The 26,552-nt window shown below is 41.7% G+C and overlaps 2 protein-coding genes across 35 annotated transcripts in view; one reads left to right on the top strand and one right to left on the bottom strand.

Moving 5' to 3' along the window:
* Positions 1-26,552, top strand: part of MBTPS2 (membrane bound transcription factor peptidase, site 2) — a 62,921-nt gene that overhangs the window by 12,198 nt on the left and 24,171 nt on the right. For 3 of the 32 annotated variants that reach the window (XM_077927450.1, XM_077927446.1, XM_077927426.1), the window contains 6 exons: positions 2,445-4,476; positions 7,704-7,958; positions 13,286-13,361; positions 14,699-15,300; positions 15,974-16,075; positions 20,551-20,684. In XM_077927450.1, the coding sequence (XP_077783576.1) occupies positions 20,586-20,684 (99 nt within the window). In that variant the 5' untranslated portion in view covers positions 2,445-4,476; positions 7,704-7,958; positions 13,286-13,361; ... (1 more) ...; positions 15,974-16,075; positions 20,551-20,585. Of the gene's footprint in view, positions 1-2,444; positions 4,477-7,703; positions 7,959-13,285; positions 13,362-14,698; positions 15,301-15,973; positions 16,076-20,550; positions 20,685-26,552 lie in introns of those variants that run through there. The other 29 variants (XM_077927452.1, XM_077927445.1, XM_077927442.1 and 26 more) reach the window with 20 other exon arrangements.
* Positions 245-25,386, bottom strand: SMPX (small muscle protein X-linked). Of its 3 annotated transcripts, none has more exons than XM_028727529.2 (5): positions 25,180-25,386; positions 22,175-22,234; positions 17,191-17,274; positions 14,257-14,410; positions 245-544 (listed from the first exon to the last, which is right to left on the bottom strand). In XM_028727529.2, the coding sequence occupies exons 2-4, from the start codon at positions 22,211-22,213 to the stop codon at positions 14,273-14,275; spliced, it is 261 nt and encodes an 86-aa protein (XP_028583362.1). In that variant the 5' UTR covers positions 22,214-22,234; positions 25,180-25,386; the 3' UTR covers positions 245-544; positions 14,257-14,272. The 3 variants fall into 3 exon arrangements, with proteins under 3 accessions (XP_028583362.1, XP_028583361.1, XP_028583363.1); XM_028727528.2 differs by having other exon boundaries at positions 25,209-25,384; XM_028727530.2 differs by lacking the exon at positions 25,180-25,386 and adding an exon at positions 24,196-24,502.

The raw sequence follows: 26,552 nt of genomic DNA, 5'->3' as shown, positions 1-26,552 counted from the left end.
AGGAATATAAAATATTTACTGGGCACAATAAAGTTAGCAATGTTTAAGAGCCACTGGTTTCCATGAGAAAATTTAACTGTGTATTTACTTTCCTATTGGCATTTATAGGAGCAAAAAGAGCTTCTTCTGTAGCGCACACATTGTAAATGGAATGTTAACCTTTATATGCATATACTCGGCATATCTATGATATTTATTACCATGCTCTTTTGAGCATATTCAGAAAAGCGAATAAAATGAATGCTTGTTTTCTGTAAAAATGCTTTATTTCAGTTCTACTTTCAAAATAATACTACATTTATCTCTAATTGTATGATCAAATTCACTTCATGTATATGTACACATATGCTTTGGTGCAGCTAATATAATCCATATGCTTTACGGTAATCAAAACCAGTAACAAGAAAGTCCATAAATGTGCAAATATTCCTATGACATTTCTTGTATTTAGGATGCTCACAATCATCATATAAATATATAAACTATTGCAGTGAACTTTCTTCATTACAATCAATTTAGCTTCTCCATATGCGTCTTGGCAGACCTGCAAAATAAAATCCAAATGAGATTCATTTGCATTTTTGGAGGAAATACATGGGAATTCTAAAGGGCAATATATTCTTATTCATAGAGACAAACATCATGAGTCACATAAAACCTTCACAAGCTCCTGCTTTGTGGGGGAAGAAAGTCTACAGATCAACCTTGTACTGAAAGATGGGTACTATTGTACTATTAAAGATGGGTAACCAAACCAACACACTTGTATGTTGGTACAGTCCCACAAGACCATACCCACCCATTTCTCAATATGGATGAGAAATGCACATAGTGTTTTTTGTTTTTGTTTCTTAATGTGTTACTAGTCACATTTATTGTGCTTGCCCATCCCTGGATTGGGGCCAATGAGACTTGTAGACCAAAACCCCACTGAGTTGACACTCACCCATTCCATGACAGTTGGATCTTATTACAACAATGGTGGAGAGACAAAATCCTACAATACACTAGAGTTTAGCTTAGGGGCCCTATATGAGCTCTTGTGACACACACAGCACCATCCCTCAACATTTTATTGCCACTCCTCACCAACCAGCACCCGTAAATTGAGGCAGCTGGCTCACTCTTCCCAACAGTAGAGCTGGCCTTGATTATGCTGGTTTTTTTATATGATTGTGATATTCAATTTATATCCTTCCCTTCCTCTCAAAAGGAGCCCAGGGTGGCAAATGCACAAACAACAAACCAATTAAAACACCTAAGAACATCTACTCTAAAAAAAATAAAAATCTAATGGCTGAAGGCTGCTGTTGATAAGGAAGGCAAAAGAACATATGAAACTTCTAAAGTTTTGCTCGAGATATTCTGAGTACACAAGTGTACTTGCATTCCAATCTGAGTAATTACACTCTGCCTACACATATTCTCCCTGCAGTTTCGTTTGGAAATGTTCCTTCGCTGTTCCTCTCCTAAAGAGTGAGCTTTGCAACTGTGGGTGGATGAAATGACACTGAAACCGGCAAGAGCTTGTCCTCAGTTTTAAGTGCACAGTGCCTATTAGCTCAATACTGTAGTCTTACTGTTAAGAACATCATGTGCCCCAAAGAGCCAGTAAACTATTTTGATAACAATTAATGCGAAAAGTTGCCACTGCAGAGTGTAGTGTGTGCTATATATAAAATATAAACAGCATAGGGTGCATCTATTAATAAGCATTCTGTGTTGTTTAATAGGCTTAAGAGTGCAATCTTATCATGATCTACTCATCCTATTGAGTTCAATGGTAATTACAGTCATACCTCGGGTTGCGAACGTGATCTGTGCGGGAGGCACGTTCGCAACCCGCAGCACCGCGTGTGATGTGATTCAGCGCTTCTGCGCATGGCGTCATTTTGTGTTTCTGTGCATGCGCGAGTGCTGAAACCTGGAAGTAACCCGTTCCGGTACTTCTGGGTTCGGCATGGTCCGCAACCCGAAAACGCACAACCGGCAGCATTTGTAACCTGAGGTAATACTGTACTCCCAGTTAAGTATGAATAGAATCAAAGTGCAAATAGGTTGCAGTCTATTGGTCAGAGAATCTTAAAGAAAGCAGATCATTATGCTGAATTATTTCTATACTAAGTAAATGTAGAAATATCGATAACCTCTTCCCTTTGGAAGAGAAAGTGGGCCACTTTTAAATTTCCACTAGTTAAGTTCTAGGTATGAGACTTTGTATCTCCATCACCATCACAATTAACAAATGGCAGCATCAAACAGTGCTGTCTTGCTATCATCTTGATAAATATCTGGAACTTCAGGTTCAGTTAGATTATCTATAATAACCATGTATCTGAGGGCTTCCTTTTATTATTTCATTAATGCATAGCAGCATACCAGCAAACTGATGCCCCAAAATACACTTTGACATAACAAAAGCTTTTCTCATTTTTCCATTACAGTATTGTTCGGGGGAACCCAGTGCTAAATCATTCGTAGATGACCTGATTCTGGGTCAGGGTTTCGTATGTAATTATATCAATCCAGAGCCTCAAAACAGAACCAGAAAAAGGCATACAGGAAAGTCTGTGAATCTAGCTTCATGGCCTGAGATATATGTATGTTTTATATGTTACATATGTTTTATTATACTGTATTATCTTTGCTTGGTTGCTATGCCTTGCGTCTTGTTAGCATCCCATTTCAAGGCAGCAGCCTTACTCCCAGCAATATTTGAGTCATTTCCGTGGTCCAATATTTGAGTCATTTCCACTGTCTGCTGGAGGTTCCTAATTTGCCCGTGAGGCCATGTCCTCAAAACCCCACTCACCTGTCAATCAGATGACATCACTCCGATGGGTGGGTGACATCAGCTGAGGGTTTGATTACGTGTTGTCTGTGGGCGCTGGCTCCATGGAAGAAACTGGTGCACACAGCCAATGTTGCAGGGTTTAACCCTTGCTCAGGGTAAATACTGCTCAGTTTGGCTGTGCAAGCCAGTTCCATGCAGAGAACTAGCACATGCGGCCAATGCAGCATGTGGTCCTGGCAATGTTCCCCCAGAAACACCCTATGCCATATCCTTTTAAGGAAGTATGGCTCTTCTGAAACATAGAGATCACAGAATTATAGGGTTGGGAGGGACCCTGAGGAGCATCTAGTCCAACCCTCTGCAATGCAGGAATATGCAGCGGTTCGAGCCATATGGGGATTGAACCATGCTCTAACCAACTGAGCTCAAGTACTGTATATTAATTGGTCAGTGGCAATTTAAAAACAATAACAGGGCAGTATTCTCCAGTTATTGCTGAAATCTGCTTTTCTTAAAAGAAAAGCATATACATAGGAGTTTAATGTTCTCTTTAAAAAAATAATGCAGATTTGAAACTTCCATCTGCTGCACCTCATTTGAGAAGCCACGTATAATGAAATCATCAGTGCTGGGAATCTCAAGCAAAGGGGTAGATTACTTCCAGGCTCGATGTCTTGGCTGGCTGTGTCTGTCATGTAATTAAACACTGACTTTAAGATTCATACACGCAAAGGGAGACGGTGGACGTTGTATTAGCAGTGCTTAGTATGCCACTTTCAAGCCCTTTGTCCTTGCGACCTCACTCACGGCCTTTACATGCAATTACATGACTGGCATTAGGCTAAGGTTCTTTAAATATTCTCCAGCGGAGAACAAGCAATTGTGTGCTGTATGCCCAAAGATGCATGAAATGTTTCCCACTCAACAAGAATCTAAGCCAGAGACCATGTGATGTTTACTCCTCGGCTGAACCCATTTATAGACACATTACTCACCACTGTCCCAGTTAGCATACATGCCCCATTATTATTTTTTTTAAAAAGTTCTGTTGCCCTTTATACTGTTTGGAGAAAGGCAAAGTGATGAGGCATTGCTGAATTATACTGTTAAAAATCCCTCTGAATCTTACCCTGTGGTTTATGGGCAAGATGCATGCACTTGTTTGCATAGTGCATGCCATTAACTTCCAAATGAATCGGTTATTTGGACCATGTCAGTGAATGGGGGGGGGGGGGGAGATAGGTTTAACAGAAGAAATGTGGAAGGAATGGCTTTCTTTAGATACTGAGAAATATTTCGTTCTTAGAACACTAAAGCAGACAAACAAAGCTTTTGGAGAAGAGAAATGAACAAAGCAAATATATAAGTGAAACACAAAAGTTCATGAAGCTTTGTAGGCTGCAGATAGAACTGGTGCCAAATGTTTGCATTATGAACGAGAGCAGAAAAAAGTCCATCAAACTGTGTATCTCTTTCAGGCCCTATCCCTAGAAAGGAGCTTCCTGGACTCCACTCAGAATCCATCTAATGTGAGCTTGCATCCTTACCACCATCCCTTTCCATATACATTTTGATTTCAACAGGACCTATGCACGACTCTGCAACCACAGCTGCTTAGCTGGCAAGGAATGTTTTCCTTTGTGGGAAGGCAAAGTGAAATTCTTTTCAGCCAGCGGCACCAGGTGAGACCACCTTCCTGAGTAAATTAATACCGTCAGCAACCGCAGTCAGAATGAGAAAACGAGAGGCACTGCTGCAAATCAAAAGTTCTGCAGCGATACTTGAGAGGTGTATTTTTAAAGCCACAGTTAAGTGCTTACAAGGGGAAAAATAGAGAAATGAACATTTGGCAGGATGAGGCTCAGTCTTTGCTGATTGATCAACAGTCATCAGTAGTTTTTAAACATCTAATTCTATAGGCAACTTTTAACGAGGCTGTGCAAGTATGGACACTCTGGTCTCCAGCTGGCAGAAATGCAACATGAAGAGTGTCAGGATTGTTCCATTTTCTCAGCCTCCAGCAAGCACTTGCAATTATGAATCCTTTGGCTTTCTTTTTGGTCCCTGCTGTTGCTAAGTAACAGAAGTATGTAGACCAATGCCGAAAAGGCAAAGGCATTTCCCTCTCCTGTTGCTGCAGCAAAACTGGCCTACATTGCAGTAAAAAAGAAAAAGGGGGGGAAAGAGGAGAGAGAGGAGAGAATAAATTGCAAAATGTGGTGTGAAAGGCCTCTTTTTCAGCTTCAGCTCTTATTCTCTCTTGGAAAAATAGGGTTGGGAAGAGACCTCAATGTAATCTATTCCAACCCCATGCAGAAGGAAATCTACCTGCTGCAAACTTTGGTAACAGTTACTTTGATAGCGACATCAATTAAAACTTCAAGGCCATTTTTCCATTTACATTGTTGATCTAACTGGACATCCTTTTGTTCATGCAAATGCTACTCTTTCGGGCCATGGTGTAACTGGACAGGTTCTACATATTAATTTCCATCACCTAATCCTAAATCTTGGTGCATAGTCCTTTAAAGCTATCATAGATTCATAGAATTGTAGAGATGAAGATGCTCTTCAAATGCTGCCTGTGTAAAGGTGTCGCCATAATAGATGAAACTGAGAGACCACTTTGAGAATGTGTGTGTGTGTGTGTGTGTGTGTGTGAGTGAGAGAGAGAGAGAGAGAGAGAGAGAGAGAGAGAGAGAGAGAGAGAGAGATTCAGTTTTAGCTCATTGGAAAGGAAGATAATCTTCCCTATTGATACTAACATTGGTGGTCAGTGGAAGATGTGAGTAAACTCGCTATGTTATGTCATGTCCCCACTTCGTATTGAGAATGATGCTAAATGTTTTAGCTGAGTGCACTGAAAATTTGTTACAGCGATGATAATTTCAAGGGTGACCATAATGAACAGCCCAGCTCTTACAGGCTATATAAAAATGGGGACACTTTCAGGGAGCCAATGAAAGGATGTAGCTCAATGCTGACACACACACACGCACACGCACACGCACACACACACACACTCAAACTAACATTTCCAGCAGCCCAGAATACAGGAACTCAGAAATGGTTTGAATGTTACTAACACTGCCCAGTTTTCTGGGAGTAAACCCCACTGAATGATGGAGCTTCCTTCTGAGTAAACACACATAGAATTGTGCTGACCTGTAGGTTATCATTGAGAGATAAACAATTCAGTGACTTCAAATTCACAGTGCCGATTACTCTCTGAGAAGTGCTGGTAAATATGTCAGCTCTAACCGATGTCACTTCAGAATGAAGTAAAGTGTATGTATCATGACGTGAGCCTCCGATTGGCTGGTCTCCCAGTGCTGATTATGTTATATGTAATATCAAACAAACACTGGACATGGCTCTTGGGTTGCTGGCAGGTGATTATGTTTTCCTGGAAGTTTTATTTAATGATGGATTGACCTCAGGGTCCCTCCATCTTTGGCTGTCGAATAAAAGTTGCAATATCAGAAGGTGCAAAAATTACAGAGAGTATTAAACAGGCAAGCTCCAGAAAGTATTTTCAAGTCTCCTGTGAGAGTCCACAAAGGGATTTTTTAAAAATCCAATTTTATGCCTTTATTTAATTGTGGTAAATAAACTATCTGGTTTTGTTTTTTTTTAATGAAAGAAAATTGTATTACATGCTGCGAAGGATTAAAAAAATTCTGAGAGTGAGCTATAAAGGTACAGGTACCCCTGCCCGTACGGGCCAGTCGTGACCGACTCTGGGGTTGCGCGCCCATCTCACTTAAGAGGCCGGGGGCCAGCGCTGGCCAGCGTGACGAAGCTGCTCTGGTGAGCCAGCACCAGCGCAGCACACAGAAACGCCATTTACCTTCCCGCTATAAAGTGGTACCTATTTATCTACTTGCCTTTAGGGGTGCTTTCGAACTGCTAGGTGGGCAGGAGCTGGGACCGAACGACAGGAGCTCACCCCGCCGCAGGGATTCAAACTGCCGACCATATGATTGGCAAGTCCTAGGCGCTGAGGTTTTACCCACAGTGCCACCCGTGTCCCCAAGAGTGAGCTATAGACAGATACTATTCCTTTGCACCATTGCAATTTAATATTAGGATAAGCAGTTATGTTTATAGTTGAGATTTTGAATAAGGCCTGCATACACGAAGGGCAGAGCTGTGATCCATCACAGTTCAGCTGCAAAGGAGCAACTTTCTGATGAGGCACCTTCAGCTTTCAGCAACTGACAGAATGGTGCTATTCAACGAGAAGGGTTAGATACTATGGCATTTGTTTTGTTTTTTGTATCTGCCCCAAATCCCAAACTATTCTCAGAACAAGAAATAGCCAAGAAAAGCAGTGTTACTCTCCTGATGTTGAATAAGAGATAAGAACATATTGTGAATTTACATTATTAGTAAAAAGGAAGGGGGGGGGGGGACAGGAAGGAAAGATGTTTCTGGTTGTCAGGGAAACCCAGAAGGCCAAATTGTGAAGAGAGCTGAACAGTTTCCATAGCTTTGATACTTAAATGAGAAAATGACTAGATTCATTTCTCCAAATGAGGTTCCTAGAAGGAGGCAGAGATGAAGAGAGATGCATTAAGGCTGTTGTGGCTAAATAGAACTAAAAATGACAAACTTTGAATAAAAAGGTCCAAACGAAAGTGACATCTAAAGGTTCTGGTCATGCATAGCTCAGTAAAACCAACTGCAAGGAAGCTTTTACATTATATTTAATAATTAGATCTTGAGCGCCTCCTTGAGGAACCAACAAGTCCTGCAGATCAGAGCAGCTTCTGCTGCTGAATTCAGCTGTGCTTAAAGAAAGAAACATTTCCAGGGTAGATTTACTGATCATTAGTCCTGATTTGTTTGCAGGGAAATTAGATGAAGTTGGCTATTTAAATGAGAATTTATTCTGATCTGTTTGCAGGGATATTATGTTATTCCAAACATTCAACTGCATGTTCCCTGGGGGAAGTAGGTTGGTTGTGCCAGATCTCAAAACCATAACTGTGCAACCTGAATTTGCCGGTATGTGACTCAATCCCACTTGACAATCAGACAGTGTGAAAGCACCCTGGGTCAAGGAAAGAAACCACAACGATGCTTCCAGTGTATCCTAGCCACTAGCTCAAGCTCAAACTCTTTGGAACAGAGGCTATTCCACGAGGACTTCATACTGCAGGTATGCTTTCAATGAATATAAAAGGTAAAGGGACCCCTGACCATTAGGTCTAGTCGTGACCGATTCTGGGGTTGCAGCGCTCATCTCGCTTTATTGGCCGAGGGAGCCGACGTACAGCTTCCAGGTCATGTGGCCAGCATGACTTAAGCCGCTTCTGGCAAACCAGAGCAGCGCACGGAAATGCCGTTTAGCTTCCCACTGGAGTGGTACCTATTTATCTACTTGCACTTTGACATGCTTTTGAACTGCTAGGTTGGCAGGAGCAGGGACCGAGCAACGGGAGCTCACTCAATCGCGGGGATTCGAACCGCCAACCTTCTGATCAGCAAGTCCTAGGCTCTGTGGTTTAACCCACAGCGCTACCTGCGTCCCTTCAATGAATATAAAAGGGTCTAAATGTGTGTGCACCAGCAGCTACACAGTATGAAAGGATACCATTTCTAGGACTAGGTGTCTGATTTGGATACATGTTTTGAAAAATGCAAGGCTCTCAGCAAATATGACTCAGCTGAAATAGCCCATGTGATGACTCATGATTTTGACCCATACAATGGATCAGGACAGTTTCTCCAGCTATTATAGATGCAATACTAGCATGAATTAATACGTGTGCCAGCTTCAGAAGAACATAAGAATCTGCCTGATACTAAGTCTGTTCCTTTGCTCTATCAACCTCAGCAGCTCTCTAGGATTTCTTCCCACTGCAACCCCACCCCACCCCACACTACATGGGCACCCACCCTCTGAAGAGTGTTGGGTGTCCATGTTTAGGACCCTCGTATTTACAGGACTGCCTCTCCTGGTATGCCCAGCAGAGGACCTTAAGGTCCATGAATAACCATAGTTTAGAGGTCCCGGGGTCTAAGGAAGTCAGACTATCCTCCGCCAGGGCCAGGGCCTTTTCAGTGATGGCTCCGACCTGGTGGAATGCTCTGTCCCATGAGACTAGGGCCCTTCAGGATTTAACCACCTTCCACCAGGCCTGTAAGACAGAGCTATTCCACCTGGCCTTTAATTTGAACTCAGCCTGATCTTTTATTTCCCTTCTCTCCCCCCCCCCTTTTTTTGAAGACTACCTGCTCTGGGACCCCACAGCTAATTCTCCCCTGGCCTCCTCGCTGGCCCAAGTAGGTCAAATTTAGCCGGCTAGCCCTGGTGACTATCTAATTTTTATTGGATGGATTTCCCTCAAATTGATTTTTGAAATTTGAATTTTATTGTTATTCATGTTTTTATACTGTATTTTATGCTGCTTTTATGTTGTTAGCCACCCTGAGCCAGGGTTTCTGAACTGAGAAGGGCGGGGTATAAATAAAAATTAATTAATTACTTATTATTATTAAGAGGTTTCTCTGGGTTGCAGTGGAAAGAAGGGACTACAAGGAAGTCCCCTTCCACAAGCGTCCATGCCTGGTTCTCAGAATCCAAGCCACTCATTCCATTGCTTATACTTGCATCCATGTGGGTAGTATTTCCTTTGATTCTGAAGGAGCAACCTCTTGCCCATGAGGGCTGAAATCATGTCAGTTCCTATATATTCCTTTCCCTGACAAGCAGGAGTTCCATTGCTGTTGGGGTTGCTGTTTTCACCCTTTTATGTTTGTACAGGGGTGGGGTGGGGGCTCATTTTCACTGAGCACTTTTGGAGGCAGGGTTGCAGCTATTGCAAAGTGCAGATGTAGGCAAGCCACTCTCTCCCTGGTCTGTTTGTCTGAAGAAGAAGCAAGAGCTTTTCCTCCTAAGTGCACTTACATTATTATTGTTTGTGCTATATGAACAGTTTCTTATGGCCGAGCTTGGCGTAATAGCAATTTGGAACGAAGCTTCCTCCTAGGCAGCAAATGACATAAAGAACAAACCACAACTCAAAGGCTGCAGGCCTGCTTTTACATATTGCTGAGGGAATAAACAGGCCTTTTCAAAGCCAAAGAAAAGTTAACATTCTCTTCCCACCCTACACAAAAGCAATTAGGAGTTCAACTCTTTCCAGGCCTGAATTCTTAACTTCAGATTTAGCCATCAATGTCTGACAATGACGACTGGCAAAGGCATACTGGTGCCAGTGTGGTGGATGCAGGTGGCACTCTGGTCTAAACCACAGAGCCTCTTGGGCTTGCTGATCAGAAGGTCAGCGGTTTGAACCCCCACGATGGCGTGAGCTCCCATTGCTCTGTCCCAGCTCCTGCCAACCTAGCAGTTTGAAAGCACGCCAGTGCAAGCAGATAAATAGGTACTGCTGTGGTGGGGATGTAAACAGTGTTTCTGTGCACTCTGGTTTCCATCATGGTGTTCTGTTGCACCTAAAGCGGTTTAGTCATGCTGGCTACATGACCCAGAAAGCTGTCTGTGGACAAACGCCGGCTCCCTTGGCCTGAAGTGAGATTAGCGCCACAACCCCATAGTTGCCTTTGACTGGATTTACCCGTCCAGGGGTCCTTTACCTTTTACCTTTTTACCTAGCGACTATGGTGCTGGACCAGAATACAGTGGTACCTCGGGTTACATACGCTTCAGATTACAGACTCTGCTAACCCAGAAATAGTACCTCGGGTTAAGAACTTTCCTTCAGGATGAGAACAGAAATCGTGCTCCGGTGGCGCGGCAGCAGCAGGAGACCCCATTTGCGAAAGTGGTGCTTCAGGTTAAGAACAGTTTCAGGTTAAGAACGGACCTCCAGAACGAATTAAGTACTTAACCTGAGGTACCACTGTAGATGAGAACAAGGTTCAAATCCCCACTTTGAAGGGTGACCTTGAGCCAGTCACTGCCTCTCGGCCTAACCTACCTCACAGGGTTGCCATGGGGATTAAATGTCTTGGTGATGTGTAACCTGCACTGGCATTCTGATTTCAATACTGCTTGGGGATACGCCCTAACAGCTCTATTTTGGGTTTGTTTGTTTTTCTGTAGGCAATGCTCTGGCGAAGCAGCATTCAGCTGGATGAACTCTCTGCTCACTAGCTGGTGAGCAGATGGTTTAATCCTGTTCCTTGCAGGGGTCTGCTTCTCCAGAGCATTCCTTGCAGGGGAAGGTGCTGCTGAAGCAGCACCAAGCAGGATTAAACTCTCTACTCACCAGGGTTCAGTCCTGCTTTCTGACAAAGCAGCACCCAGCATGGCCAAACCATTCTTCTCCACCCATCAGCTGGTATCACCCCCTGACAGACTAATATTGTTCTGAAAGGATGGAAATTGCCTGCCCCTGATTTACTGGAATAAGTCCAATTGACTTTGCAGTGCTAAATAAGTCATTTTAAACTGTTTTTTTTTTTTAAATAAAAAAATATGGTGTAATATCTGTGCTATTTTTCTAGAAAAAGAGATGCCGGAACTCACCCTCATTCTCTTAGAATGGCGCCCACCTGAGAGGTGCTGGAACTGAGTTCCAGCTGAAAAAAGCTCTGCTTTTAATATTAATGTTGTGCTTTAATAGTTGTAACCTACCCTGGTACCCTTAGGGTGAAAGGCGGGAAATAAATTGTGATGACAATAATAACAACCATGATGTTGAACACACTGCTGTAAAAATGTGAATGTTCTAGTGGGTAAATGGTTGAACAATACATGATATATAGATCAGCAGAGTTTGGATTTGATATCCCGCTTTATCACTACCCGAAGGAGTCTCAAAGCGGCTAACATTCTCCTTTCCCTTCCTCCCCCACAACAAACACTCTGTGAGGTGAGTGGGGCTGAGAGACTTCAGAGAAGTGTGACTAGCCCAAGGTCACCCAACAGCTGCAGGTGGAGGAGCGGAGACACAAACCCCGTTCACCAGATTACAAGTCCACCGCTCTTAACCACTACACCACACTGGCTCTAGCAGATCTAACTCTGGGATGAAAAACAAGGCCTTGCTCATTCATATATATATATATATATATATATATATATATATATATATATATAGCCATGTCCAGGCCTATGGCAACAGCCCAGGCTATGGGAGGTGAAGTCTCTCAGACCCTCAGGGGAGTTCTGTGGTCTCATGGGCAACAACAGAGGGCTTACAATTACACAACGCATGAAAGGCAATCACTCCAGCAAAAAAAGCTGAAGTGAAAACATACTCAAAGTATAAAGATTTAAAAAGCACTATACTGAAGTAATAACTTAGCCTGCTCTTGAGTACAGGACTGTGAACACCATAATTAGGTAGCCTCCTATCAAGTGACATGAGGAAAAATTACAAAAGGGAGTGATGGAAGACAAAAGTGTGTGAGAAATAAATTAGCTTGATTACCGGGTTGGAGCTGTGATATTTGAGATCACTTTGTCAGCTTAATTGGCTACAATTTATGCAGCTCTATCAAACCTAACTAAGGCATTAATAGGGGAAGAGGTGTACTCCACGTCCTTAGGAACAATTAGCCCTTGTCTTTCATGAAGGTATTTGGAAGACTCTCTGTGCTGGAAAGTGTGTGCAATTTGTAAGGTTAATTATTTGCATTATTTATTATTACCTTTTCTTGGTAGTGCCTGTTGCCATAATACCTTGAGCACAATTTTTGTGGTTTGAGAGATCGCACAATGCCCATGTACAGAGAATTAGCTGTTCTGTATAATATTCTCAGCTAGCAGTCTCTAATTATGTTCTCCTTTACATTACATCCTGTACATTGTGCTTTACTCCCCGTCAAGTTTCCCCCAAAAACAAAGCCAAGAAAAGATTGATCCTTTAATTGTAGCAATAGGGGCCTCACATCCATGGAGCATGATCCTGAGGTAACCTTACAGGAGCTGTGAATCTAAGCTCTGGCTTGTCATCTGCAAGGCACCTTAACTGAACCCCTCCATGTGAGAAGCAAGAGTGGTAGGAACCTCAGCTGTGTTATTTATTAAATCTGCATACCGCCCTTCATCTGAAGATCACAGGGCGATTCACAGAATAAAAATGCAAGATGAGAACACAAAAGACATAATAAAACGAGAAAAAAAGACAAACCAATAACTTCCCTCCCACAAACACAAAGAACGGGCCATTGACCAAAATAAGAAAAGGTAAGGCAGACACCGTAACAAGCAAATCCAAACTGGTTCAATGAGCTGAAGCAAAAGGTTTTTATCCTCCCCTGTTACAAATGAGAAGTGGGGGGAAAACATTTTTTAATGCTTTACCCAGGCTACCCAATTTTGAATGGGTACATTGGGTACTATCTCACAGTGATAGTAATAAAGCTTCAGGCTTTATGCTGTGGTTGTTTGCCTGGACTGGAGCATGGACTGTATTCTAAGAGATAGAAAAGAGGAGAAGGGTAGGGACAGAGCTATCGGCATTTGTCTATTTAGGCAAACAGCCATTTATTTGTAATGTTTTTTTCCTCTAGTGCTCTTATACAACATGAAGGTGGAGCCACCGTCCTGCACATTGTAGATGCCTCTATGTGAGAGCCCCGCTATTCTGTAAGTGTGTTCCTCTTCTTTCTGGGAGGGGTTTTTAAAAGCTGTACTTCACATGCAGACTACTGTATTTTTTGCACCATAACACTCACTTTTTTCCTCCTAAAAAGTAAGGGGAAATGTCTGTGCGTGTTATGGAGGGAATGCCTACGGGTGGCATGCCTAGAGATTTTCCTCCTCTAAAAACTACGTGCGTGTTATGGTCGGGTGCGTGTTATAGAGCGAAAAATACGGTATATGGAAACAAGGCATTATCTGTTTTTGCACCAATTAACAACTTATTTTTGGTTGATCAAAGCCTATTGTTTCTAATTTTAAAGTTAAAGCTTAATTGTTCCACCTACATTTTGCCTCTCTGCATGTATTATAATTTGAATAATAGAAGAATAATTGCAGTGCTAATTGAGTGTACTATAGCCTGTGCATTTTTATGAACAAATTGAGGTCATATAGAAATTAGCTTCTGAATATTTTAGAAGTGACCTGCTACTGCATTAGGATTGGATTTCCAAAATTTGCCTTTGGTTTACAGAGCAATAAAAATGCCACCAGTAGCTTTATTTCTTGGCTTGGGTTCCTTCATTTGCAAAATGGGAGTAATGGTCTATTCAAGGGATATTTTTTTGGTCAGAATTAAGAGGGCACTTTGGGAAAGCATTGCAGTGACCTGACCCCAAAAAGAGTACTCACAGGATAAATGCAGTACTGTAGTTTGGAATAATTTATCTGATTCTTAAGCATATTTCAATCAAGGGTAATTACCACAAGATGACATTTCTTTTTATGCAAGGTTCTCAACTCCATCTCACCATACTGATAATTGTAACCAGAGCAAAGTTCCCTATATTTCATTGTAGTTTAGGTAAAAAAAGATAAGGTAAGGGACCCCTGGACATACCTTTTCATTCCTGTTACTACTGTTCAGCTCTTGGGACAAATTTCAGCTCACTCTTTACATTCTGGATCTCTGACAGGTTTACAGCTGGGCCAGGTAATTTCTTGGCTCCTGGGAGCACCTTTTTCTTTTCCTCTTCTGAAGAAGCTGGAAGGCTCTGCAGACAAAAAAACCCATCTACTTCAAACTAATACACTGGGGGATGTTTCCATTTTCACAAAGACCCAGTTCACATGCACTGCTAAGCCAAACCAAGATTGTTCTTGGCTTACAGCTCAAAGTTTGTCTGGAATGAAATAAACTGGGAGCCCTGGTTGAGGCAAATCCACTCCATGCTAAGCTAAACCATGGTTATACACACACATACTATAAGCCAACTGTTAAGTTGTAGGTGAACATATCAGACGACACAACGATTCTTCAAACAGCTCTTGTTTATTCACAGGCCCAGAACAGAACTGGTCTGAAGGGTTCAGCCACCTGCTTACAGTATATAGAGCTCAACTACAAAGCAACAGTAACAACTTTCTGTAACTATCCAATCACTGAACGTTGCTTTCAATTCCTTATTTGCATATGTGGACCTGAGTGAAAACTATCTGCAGTATCCCACTGCTGGCCCAGGGAGAGAACTTCAGTACATAACACCAACAAATTATATTTTTTTAAACCTCCCAGCTTTAGCCCTGGGTAATGCTGCAGCAGAAGGACTGAGGGGGGACTGCAGTGGGTGTGATCTCTTCTCCAGTAACCCACATGTTCATGCATCTGCACAGTGCTATTTTTCTAAAGAGGGGCTGGAACTCACCATGAACACCTCCCTTGTTCTTTTATCATGGCAACAGTGCCCACTTGAGAGGTGCTGGAACTGCGTTCTGAAAAAAAGCCCCGCATCTGCTCCAAGCCATGATTTGCCTTGGCATTACGTGCGAACTAAGCCATTATGTGACAGATCTACTAAAGTGCACAGAAGATACTAGATCTGACAGCCTGCTGAAGACTGCAAGGATAGCTCTGCCACATCTCCCAGATGATCTACCTAACCTGGTAACCACATCACTTTTGAGAAGCTATAGAAACACTGTGGAACTGTAAATCTGATTACTGATTACTTCTGGTCATTCAGTGTTTAGGCATCTATTCATGTAGTATGTTATACTTCTCCTCCAGAGCCTATGAGTCAGACTGAGGCAGCTGCCTCAGGCGGCAGAATCTCATGGCGTGGCACCCACTCTCCCCTGCTACTGCCACTGGAGAAGCAAGAAGGCAAGCTTCTGAGGTGGCTCTGTGACTTGGCTTCTTTATTGCACTTTTAAAGGACCACAAACAAGTTTGGAAAAGAACACTCAAGGCCCTCTTCTCTTAGTTGTGGGATAGTAAGGATTATTTATCACAAGCTTTACAATATTTTGTGCAGATGCCCCTTTCATTGTTACTAGTGGGTCTTCATCCATACAGCATCTCACAGGAATGAACAGAGGCAAATTAAGTGGTGAATATTTTTAAACCATTTTAAATATGCTCTAATTGCATAACATTTTGAAAATGGACCTCTCCAGATAATAATTTATTTCTTCAAATGATATGAAATATAAATTTGTGTTGGGGCTACTGGCACATTTATGGAACCTAAAATTAAGCATAGCTGATGCTGCAAATAGATCACAGTAATCATAGCAGTATCTGTTCTAAAATAACCTGTCTCTTTGCATCTTTTCAGATTTAAGAGGAATAATTTTGCTCCTGCAATACAAAGTTTTCATAGGATTGGATTGAGGGAAACAACTAACTGCATGGGCAACATAATTCTGCATTATAACATGTAGGTGACCTATTTATTTTTATTTTAAAATGTACGTCCCCCTTTTAACTATGTAGATCTCAGATTGGTGAATTAAGACCAAAGCAGCTGCTTAAAATTGTTCACTGAAATATGGTTCCATATTGCAACTGGAAAAGTAGAGTGAGAGTGATGGACTGTGTGAGAGCTGTGCCACAGTCTGCAAAGTTTCTAGTCCAGAAGTTCCTTATAAAACTACTATTTAATTTCAGAAGTTCATGAAGCATAGCTGCATATCTCAAATTTTCTTTCAGTAAGTCCCATGCATCTGAAATTGAATTTGGCTTCAGGTTTATAGAGTCAATTAGCTGTCTGGTTGTGGTAAATTACTGTATGCTAGCAGATCTGTAGATGAACAGACTGTGTTCTCATCTGAAATGTTCACACCTCCTACACAGTTTCCTTGCTTCTTGCCCTTTCACTCATTTTCCAGCTATATCCAAATATCTGCCTACATTTCAGCCCTCTGAAACCCACATGTATACTCCAAGTACTCAAATTACATAACCCATTTTTGGAAATTCATAAAGCTCCTTTTGATATCTAAACTTAGGATCTAGGCCCTTTTTTCTACTCCCTTCCTCTCCCCATTATACTATTACTACTATACTAGTACTAGCACCGTCCCAATACAATGAATGGTGAAAAGCCTTGAGCTGCAAGCAGCTACTACTAGCCACTATCCGAATGGTGGGAGTTGTGGAGATATTTGTATAGGCTTCATCTGGGGTGGGGGAGTTAGACATGCCTCCCATATGCACTGTGGCCCTGTTGCAAAGTAGGACTCCTTGTGGTTGCTTTTAGAAGCCAAACATTAGGAAATGCAATCATGCAACACCCATCTAACTATAGTGGTGTTTCCAGATTGCTCAGGATCTCTGTTTCTTGCATTTGGAACACAATATCCACCCTTAGTTTGGAACCAGATTTATGTTGCACCCATACACTGACCCCAAAATACCACAAACCGTTGTGTGTATTAACTAATTGTACTTGAATAGAACCGATTTATACTGACTGATCATTACCGGTATATGGCTTCTTAAACTAATGAGAAATGAACTTGGCTAGCAGATGAAGACATATATTGCTCTTACCTCATCAGCTTCAGTAAATTCTTTTCTTTTTGGTGGCTGACCTGCTCCAGGTAAAAGGGCTCCCATTGGGATGTTGATATTAGCCTGGAAGTTAGAGTTCATATCAGTATAGCATCAGGATATCATCAGCATCATCGTTTTATTTGTATTCCGCCTTCCCATAGTTAAAACGATGCTCAAGGCGGCTTACAACATGACACGATTTACATAATTACAAACATAACAGAAGTCATAAACAATAAATAAAACACATGAAAAAATACACAACCAAATGGAAACAATTTCCACGTAAATCATAAGATCTAAAACTAAAGATACAACAATAATATCAATAACAGCAACAGCTCTCTCAACCCCCCGTAAACAATACTCCAGCCCAAGAATCTGTTCAACAGCTTCAGCTTTTGTAGCTGGAGTCAGTCAGCACCCCACTCTCCCAGACCAGATGGGAAAGGGCCAGCAAGGCAGGGTGCAGGTCTTCTAGGGTTCACAGCCAAGAGGGTCTCATTTAAAACAACACAGATAAAAATTAAAAACAATTTAAAAGCAGCTGCAGTCCTTGTGAAGCCTGTCAGGCCCCGCCCCAAGCCAGCTGGAAAGAGGCAAGGGCAGGGTCCTTCAGGCCCTCAGTCGGCAGTCCTCCTTGCTCCCTACTTGATGTGGTGGGCTTACAAGGACAGTTTTTTGCACAGTACAAAATGGTAAGATCTGCTCTTCCTGGAGAACTGCTCTACATATCAGTCCAGAGATATGCACGTCAGCCTGCCATTTGTCCCCTGTGGTGTCTTTTGCCCCTTCATTATTTTGGTAACGTTGGCAAATTCTGATTTTCCTTGAAGGTGGGTTTGCCGTCCATCCAAGTTCAGCTGTGATCTAAGTAGCCATTAAGGTTTCAGGCTGCTGGATGCTATCGTTCCACCATAGGCTTTGTGTTTCCAAGCTGCATGACATGCAGAAACTCAGAAGGTATTTCCCCCCATCACGTTGCCACTGTGCTGAGTCAAGCTGCACTTGCTAGGGACATCAGAGGATGTTGCAGGGGCAGCTGACAGTTCAGGGGAGCCAGGGGAGGGGGGCACATCTCCAGAACCAGAGGTGCCCCCGTCTCCACTGACACAGCAGCCTCTGAGGCAGCAGGAACAGGAATATACAGCTGTAAATTACATTGAAACTGTCTCCATACATGGTACTTCTAATAGCAGTTAGAGAATGAATTACTATATTCCAGGACTGGCGCAGCCATTAGGCAGGGTCAGGCCACTGCTTCAGGTAGCAGAAGCCTCCAAGATGGTACCCCCGTGGACCCACTGCCTGCCCTGCTGCCTCCACCACCGGCGTCGACGCAGATTTCGGGTGAGATCACACTGATTTCCAGCAAGATGTTGCCAGAGGCGGCAGCAGAAGGGCAGAATTCCCATTTCACATCAAGCAGTGAAACAGCATGCGCCATCCTGCTATACTCTACAGTATTTTCCAACTCATCTATTAAAATATGCGCTTATATTTCTTTGCTTTCAGGCAGCCTTCTGAGGGCAAGTCCACTTTTGTTAGCAAGCTCCAGTTAGTGTCCTCTGGGCTGTGTAGGTCTAATAGAAGGCTTGCAACTGGGCCTCATTCATATGGAAGTGCAGCTGGACTGAACCCCAGGTTTCACGTGGAAGCAACTCAGTTTAGGGTGGCCACTTATGTGTTACCAAAAAAGATGGAATGCATCACCCAAAAGCAGGCAGAAGAGGGCTCCAATTTGCATGGCATTTGCCTGTGCTGATTTTACAGGTATAGATGCAAATTTATATATCTGTAGTGCAATACATATCACCATAGCAGTCTGCTGTCCAGGTGTCAACTGCTGAAGGGCAACTTTGAGCCCCTGCTTTTCCTTCTTATGGTTCTTTATATTTAAACTGGACTTGGACCGAATAGCTCTTCAAAGAAGTGAGCCCTTTTGTGTTCAATGGGACTTGCTCCTATAAAAGACTTTAGTGCTAATTCCTTGTTTGCCACATTCACTCTTGGCCAAGTGTCTGGGAGTGGTGGAGGAATGGGTGCGTGCCAGTCAGGGCATTTTTTTCAGCTGGAATTTGCCAGAAGTCAGTTCTGCCACCTTTCAGGTGGGCGCCATTGGCATTATAAGAGAACAAGGGCGACATTCATGGTAAGTTCCGGCACCTTTTTCTAGAAAAATAGCACTGATGCCAGTGATGCGTGTAGCCACTTCTCACACAAACTCTGGCAGGCATGTGGACAGAGCACCCCTTCCTTAGCTGTGTCAGCAACCCTTGGCGTATAGGAATGCATTGAATTCAGTGGGACTTACTTCTGGCTAGACATGTATAGGGTTGCACTGTCTATTTAGTTGTAAAGTTAAAGAGATCTGTGATACACACACACACACACACACACACACACACACACACTTTGTATAATATATAATTTTGCTTTCAAGGCTCATGGCTTAAAAGAAAATATTTTTTCTATGCATAACTGTGGTAAAATAAACTTACATTTCTCTAGAAGGTTAATTGGGAATCCTTAGTGGATAATTCCCTTTAATGGAAAGTAAGGGAGGCTGTAAACTACATTAAGTTCACAATACTGAGTTAAACTCCATGTTTAATGGACTTAAACTGTTTGTTTCAATGCATTTAAGTGAATTGTTTATTAGAGCTTATTTAAAACTACATAATAATGCCTTGTCATTTATCAAAACGTAGATTCCCTGTGCTTATAGAATGCAGTGCAGATGAAACAATTTGAAAATGCTAAAATAAATGTAACACTCTACTGCATAATTGCTTTTGACTTCGCGTATTAAAATGAAAAGGCTCCCTTTGTTTTGTTGACTGATGTTTGTGTACTGCAATCTATAAATAAAAGTTATTTTCCCCAGAGATTGGTAGACATTTTTCTGCTTGCTTTCAAGAGAGAAGCAATCATCCTGCCCATTTAAATCTTCACAGTATATACCTTTTTTGTTTGCCTAGCCACCATTAAAAACTCATTGTGATAGAAAATTAATACTATATAAATCTATTTACTACCAGGAAACAAATATTTCCTGTCTTCAGAACCAATAAAAAGCTGCAGCTATAGTAATTTCATGCCTCTGACAGTATTGCTGGATATCAAATTCATAGGCTGTAATTCAGAAGGTTGTGAACAGAAAAATCTTTCACTATTCCACATGTGGATGTGCAAACCTTGTACAGCTAATATACACAGTTGTGTAAAATAGGATTATAAAAGTCAGAGAAAATGGATAAAACAAGTACCATTAGCCGTACTGCTGGATAAATGTTTAATGAATATTATATTTGTATTTGTTTAAAAAACAATAAAAATGTTTTTGTTTTTTTAAAGTCAACCAGACAACGGAGGAAAAAGAGATTTTGAGCATGGATCTGTGGAATTCCCTCACAGTCCTAAGAAACAAATGCAGACATTCTGCTATAAACCATGGATTGCCAATTGTAGGGCTGGAACTTCAAACTATGGTATGTGCTCTCAACTATAGTAAGTAGAAACCATGATTTTGCATTACAACTATCCTGAACCCAACCATTGGCCTAATTTGGATGGTTATATCTGGGCTTTATATGCAGCTGTCCCCCCCCCCCCCCCCGTGACATGCAGCCATCAAACACTGGTCTTCCATTAATCCATCTGAACTGGAAAACTATGGTTGTGCGGTTTGGAACAATCCAGAATCAAACAAGAAACTGTAGTTAACTGGAGACTTTCAGGTTAAATAACTGAGGAGGGATAAGGCTATGTGTGCCGATGAAAGGCTTGTGCATGTCTTGGTTAAATGAGCCAATATATGATCATCCAGATAGAGCCATAGCAGTTCTGCAAACCCTAGAAGCTAATATTATTTGATAAAACAATACAAGGTATTTACCCACACCTTTATATTTATGATAGCACATTTATACATTGAGTACATCTCATTGTCTACAACTGTGAACACTTAAAAGGGTTGTTCAGCTTGAGAACATTGGCTTGGACGCAGTGTGGGAGGCACACAAGTCTGCAAGGGAAAGAGGCAATTGGCAAAAGTCACCTTCCTTTCCTTCCTCCAGTGAGAGCCTGTGCTTGGACCTTGGGCCCTTCCTGTATTTGGACATAGGCCTATTAGGAACATAATGGATACTCTGGATGGAACCCAGTGTAAGCAAATGAAGGCATACTAAGAATCTGGTTGTCCAAGAGACACACTCTCTCTCTCTCTCTCTCTCTCTCTCTCTCTCTCTCTCTCTCTCTCTCACACACACACACACACACACACACACTCTCTCTATATATATACACACACACAATAAATATTAGTATTTGGAGATGGATGGTGAAAACAGATGTCCATGAATCTAAACTGATGCCATTGAATCTAAACTGGCACAAGTTCTAATACTTCGGATTTGCTTGTTTATGTAGATTGGTTGGTTAACTTACTTCCATACAGCATTCAGTGCTTTGCAATTCTAAACATGTTTACTTGTAAGTATGCATAGGACTTCAGCTTTTTATACTTGTCACATTCTTTTCTTTCTTTCTTTTAAATAATCTTGGCTTAGCTTAAAAGATGCCCGTAATGGAATGTGAATTTTGCTGGACAATTAGAAGTAAGCAACACACAAACATAGGCATATATGTGATGTTTGTGCAGTCAAATGCTTTTAGATGATGTACAAAAAAAAACCTCCAGCTTTCTTCAACGTGCTTCGTGGAAAATTCTATAGGTTGTTGTGTGTGTGTGTGTGCGCGCGCGCTTGGCACAGCACACGGGAAAACTAGTTAAGAGAATTAAGCTGATAATGGAATATGTAAAACCATGGAAAAGATGGGATCAAAATGCATTTACTTGGATGACAAGCAAGTTTTAAATAATTCCTAGTTAGCGCTGAAGCGTCAAACAAACGGATGTTTTGTTTTCAATCAAAATACTTCTTATTTACTACTAGTAACATAAAATATTATCTCTTACCTGAATGCTTCTAACATTCGAAGCTGGCTGTTTTGACATTTTAAAGGAAGAGATTTATCCCTGAAAGCAAAATAAGTATGATTACTAATAAAACAAAACTTTTTTACGAGCAACAATGGCTTGATAAACTACAATTTAGCCCATGTTTCTTCTTGATAGGTATTCATTCATCAGTCCAGATTGTCTTTCGGGCTTAGTTTCAGAGTTACTTAGATACAACCATAGAATGCTGCAAAGGAGTGAGAACACCTGAGCTTCCCTTGTTAATTTTTCATGGGCAGAAAGAGTAAGATCGCTTTCCCATCACAATAGTAAATGAGAAGTTAGCTTTTCCATCAAACGGCACATATTCATGGGAGAGCTACTTATTAATATGTTCGCTTCAAGTTACACAGTCAGGAATTGCTTATATTGAAAACCTGGCTTTTGTTGATAAAAAATTAATTTGCCCCATATAAAACCTGCAAAGGCATTATAAATTCCTTTAACTTTAAAACGAAGGTAATGCATCTTCTCAAAAGTAAAAGGCAACTGCAGCCTGAAACTGATAAACAAACTACTTGAAGGCCTGTTAATATGGGCTGTTGAGAGAGGAAAGATGAATGACTATTTAAAACTGCAGTTTGTCTTCTCTGTCTAAACATGGCACTGCCTACATGTGGCTTCCCAGGAGCAGTTCTTTAAGCTTGTAAAGCTCTTAAATGGAATATTAACTTCGGGATGAACATAAAGTAACAAAAATAACGTGAAGGCAGAGCAAAGCCCCTATAGAGGTGCCTCATGGAGTTGTGGAGAATTTCTGGCAGAGACAATCTTTCTTCCCTGCCTGTTTCTGCTGACCTCATTATTGCCAGAGAAATCAGGACAACAGAATGCTGAAGAGTAAAAATAGACAACCTTATTGGGCTACGTTCTCTCTTCCCCCTTCCCCTTTGGTACAACTGCTGGCTATTAGACATCCAGGAACAAAAATATAACGGTAGGCTGCAGCAACTTTATATTTGACTACACATGTACAGGAGCCAATGCTGTCACAAGTTCAACAACTCTGGGGTTTGTTTTAAGAAAGCTCAACAATTTGTGGGTCTTCCTAAAAAAAAAAAAAGCTCAACCCTACAAGCTGATAGTGCTGTCATGTTGCACGGATATTCCTCACGTTGCACCAGGACTTCTGGAACGCAGCCAAATATGCAATATTTCACCAGGGGGAGCAGGGGTGTGCGCTATCTTCCTCCTACACTAACATCCATACAGAAATATCAGGAAATAAAAAGTAGTTCCTGCACAAGACCTTCCAGGCACCCTTTGGAGCCATGAAGGCTACAATTCTATATACGGAACACATTTACCTGGGAGTCAGCTCCACAGCTGTCCGTGAGGTGTACTGCAGCATGGACATTAACACAGGAGAGGAGAATCTGGTGTCCTCCACTGGTTGCTGGTCTACTCCCACCAGATCCAGCTTGCGCTGCTGATAGGGATTGATGGGAGTTGTAGTCCAGCAGCAGCTGGGAGGGGGGGTCATAATTACCCTGCCCCTGATGTATAGGATTGTGCTGACAGTACAAGAGATTATAGGGCACAGAGGGAGTTGCTGTAGAAAGGAGTGAAGTATCTCCCTCTGCACCTTACTGAGGCTTGCACTACTTCATGGCCCCCATAAATCCGACGATCTGGCACAGGATAGTTTCTTTTTCTTCTCTAACTCTCTGGAAGAAACATGGCCCAGTATGGCTACAGTAGCAGCAAGCATAACTCCCTTCCTGCAAGTCCTTGTGACACAGAGCCTGAGGGCAGCTGTGTACCAAGGAGTAATGCCTCCAGTCTTCCTCCTCTACCCCATCCTAACTTCCATGCAACAAAATGGGAGTGATCAAACTCAACTAATTATGCTCCTCAATGCTTTCCTAAGTATTCGGCTAGCTGGTGTTAAAACATCCAATATTTAAATACAATTTTTAGCTGAAAACCTGGATACTACTAAATCTTTCAGGCATTCAAACATTTAGTTCATGGCTTACCTTATCAGTCTACCACATGTTGAAGGCAATGCCACAGTTGTTTCTTTTTGGAACTATTTAGCACTTGACTTCATTGTGCGAATGTCCCTATGATTCCTGAACAGGCGCAAGGGATGGGAAGGAATAAAACTCAAAGAAGTGGTGATCTTCTCTGCCTGATCTAAAAATAAGTCCTGAGAGAGGGTGCCAAAGGACACGCAGCTGTTTGCACCGACCAAGTTCTTCGGTTTGCTTTAAAGGAGCTGATCTACCTGAGGCACTTCCATAATTTACGTCTTTCATAACATTACCCTAGATCCATTCGAAGAGGAACTAGGAATGTCATCCTTTGACTCCCTGCTGTATGCATGAAACTGGCACAAGTGTTATAAACAGAAAGCTCTGCTGTGTTGAAGACCTAGATAGAAATTACACCGCTGGGAGCCCAGCATGTACTGAAAGCAGAAGAAAAGTCCATGCTGAAACTTTACTGCACGCCATGCAGATGCACCCCATCAAGTGCATTGTAACTACTTGCCTTGTGACAATTCTTATCAAATGCTTATGATCTCATACAGTGATCTTATAACTGTTCTAACTTTGCTGTTATTACTTTGCTGGTACTTGCAACAGCATCAACAAACATCGGGTAAATTAAAATATTTCAAGCAGACAACAATAAAGAAATGGTGGAGGAAAACATGCCTTTGTTCTAACTGTATGAAGCACATTTCCATAGGGGCCATGTTGGCATATACACAGGGGATATTCTTAAGATAATTTTAAGTGGCATTAACATTCTTACTGTCTTAAATTTCTAATGGACTATAAAGCACTTGTAATAGCAGCCTGTGTAAGCATACTGATCTGGTTTACAGAGATTAAACTTTACAGAAAAGGCAGTTCATTCATTCATCTCCTAGCAATATATGAAAGTGTTTTCCCAAGTCAACCTTTCACTTTTTCAAACAGCACCCCCTCCCCATATTAGCTTTTATTATGTACCTGGTTATTTATATAAGAAACACTCCAACCTGTCAGGAGAGTCGATGCAAACACCTCCTTTCGATGCTGAGTGATGCACCTTCTTCGATCAGCTGAGATCTTCCCTGGAATCCTTTAGAGGTGGCTGGAATTGATGAAGCCCTTTGTGCCTGTGTACTAACTACCAAGAGCACTTCTAGGGCTGGAGCAGTGCTGAGTTTAGAAGCCAAGTGTAAAAGAGAATTCCTGTCATAGCTTACAGTTGTTCTTCCTAAATATAGAGTCGGATTCATCCTGTAACTTCATTCCCTCATGGCTAAAATCGGGGCTCAAGTGTCAAGCAGGAAAGAGTTAGCAAACTCACCGTCAGGACATATTTTGCTCTCACTTTCTCAATGTGGAATTTAGGATTGTTTTTATTTAAAAACAAACAGATTTTGCTGTTGGTAGGACCTAAAGAGTAGCATAAGTTCCCAAACTATTTAAGGCAGAGAGCAAGAAAGACATGCAACACTTCCTTTGGGTTTTCACGCAAAGTTGTCCTCAAGCTACTCAAATGTGGTTTGGGGACCACAAAGTTAGAGGCCAGTTATGCAGGGGCATTTTCAGTGATATTTCAAAATAGCTGCTTGCTAGTATAACTGTTCTGTTGCACTAAGGGCTGAGTCCAAATGTTCAGTGATTACCACTTTTGTGTTTTGTCTACTGATTCAAGCCTCAGTCTAAGAAACTTGGGCCCTCAGTGTATTTTTCTTGGTAAATGTTTCCCCACTCGTACAGAGATGTAACAAAACAAATACATTTATTAAATTACTAAAAAGAGAAATGGGAAAAAAGAAACATATCCTTTGGTAACCTTGAGCAGTGATATTCCAGAAGTCCAAAGAACCAGGTCTAGCTGCACATTTGAAACTTTATTTACTTACAGGGTACAGTTGTTGCAAAATGTTCCAGTCACCCTCTTTCTGAGGTGACTTCCAAGCTGAGAACATTGTTCTTGGCAGAATGCCACTGGAACAGCACATAGAGCTTGCTCCTAATTGATGAGCTGAGGCCATGGCGGCTGGATTGATATTACAATATTTTCTAATGCTTAGAGTGTAGGCAATGGGGTGAATCCAAAATGTAATACTTCAACAAAAGTGTATAAAACAGAGCACAGCAAACAATTGCAGGTAGACCTCTAATCAGTAACATTTATCATCCTCATCCTTTCTGTTTAAAGACCCCATACTCTCTGGAGATCTTGAAGCTTTGAAGGTATTTGAGTCTTAGGTCTGGGGATAGTAGAGAAGTTAAAGGAATGTGGACTGACTGTTGTAAGGTAAAGAAGCAGCATATGAGTTCTTGTGGTTCTGTTCTGCCTATGCTACATATATAAAGGATTTGTCAAA

The sequence above is a fragment of the Podarcis muralis genome, chromosome 4, assembly GCF_964188315.1.
Source record: "Podarcis muralis chromosome 4, rPodMur119.hap1.1, whole genome shotgun sequence".
In the NCBI taxonomy this organism is placed as follows: Eukaryota; Metazoa; Chordata; class Lepidosauria; order Squamata; family Lacertidae; genus Podarcis; species Podarcis muralis.
The sequence above is the reverse complement of the archived record's forward strand: the minus strand, read 5'-3'. Positions and strand labels throughout refer to the sequence as shown.

Bases quoted from the DNA above. Each gene is read 5' to 3' on its own strand.
- SMPX (XM_028727529.2), bottom strand. From the start codon at position 22,213: ATGTCAAAACAGCCAGCTTCGAATGTTAGAAGCATTCAG. The intron at 17,275-22,174 runs GTAAGAGATAAT...TCTAACTTCCAG, and splicing joins CGAATGTTAGAAGCATTCAG to GCTAATATCAACATCCCAAT. The intron at 14,411-17,190 runs GTAAGAGCAATA...TTTTGTCTGCAG, and splicing joins AATTTACTGAAGCTGATGAG to AGCCTTCCAGCTTCTTCAGA.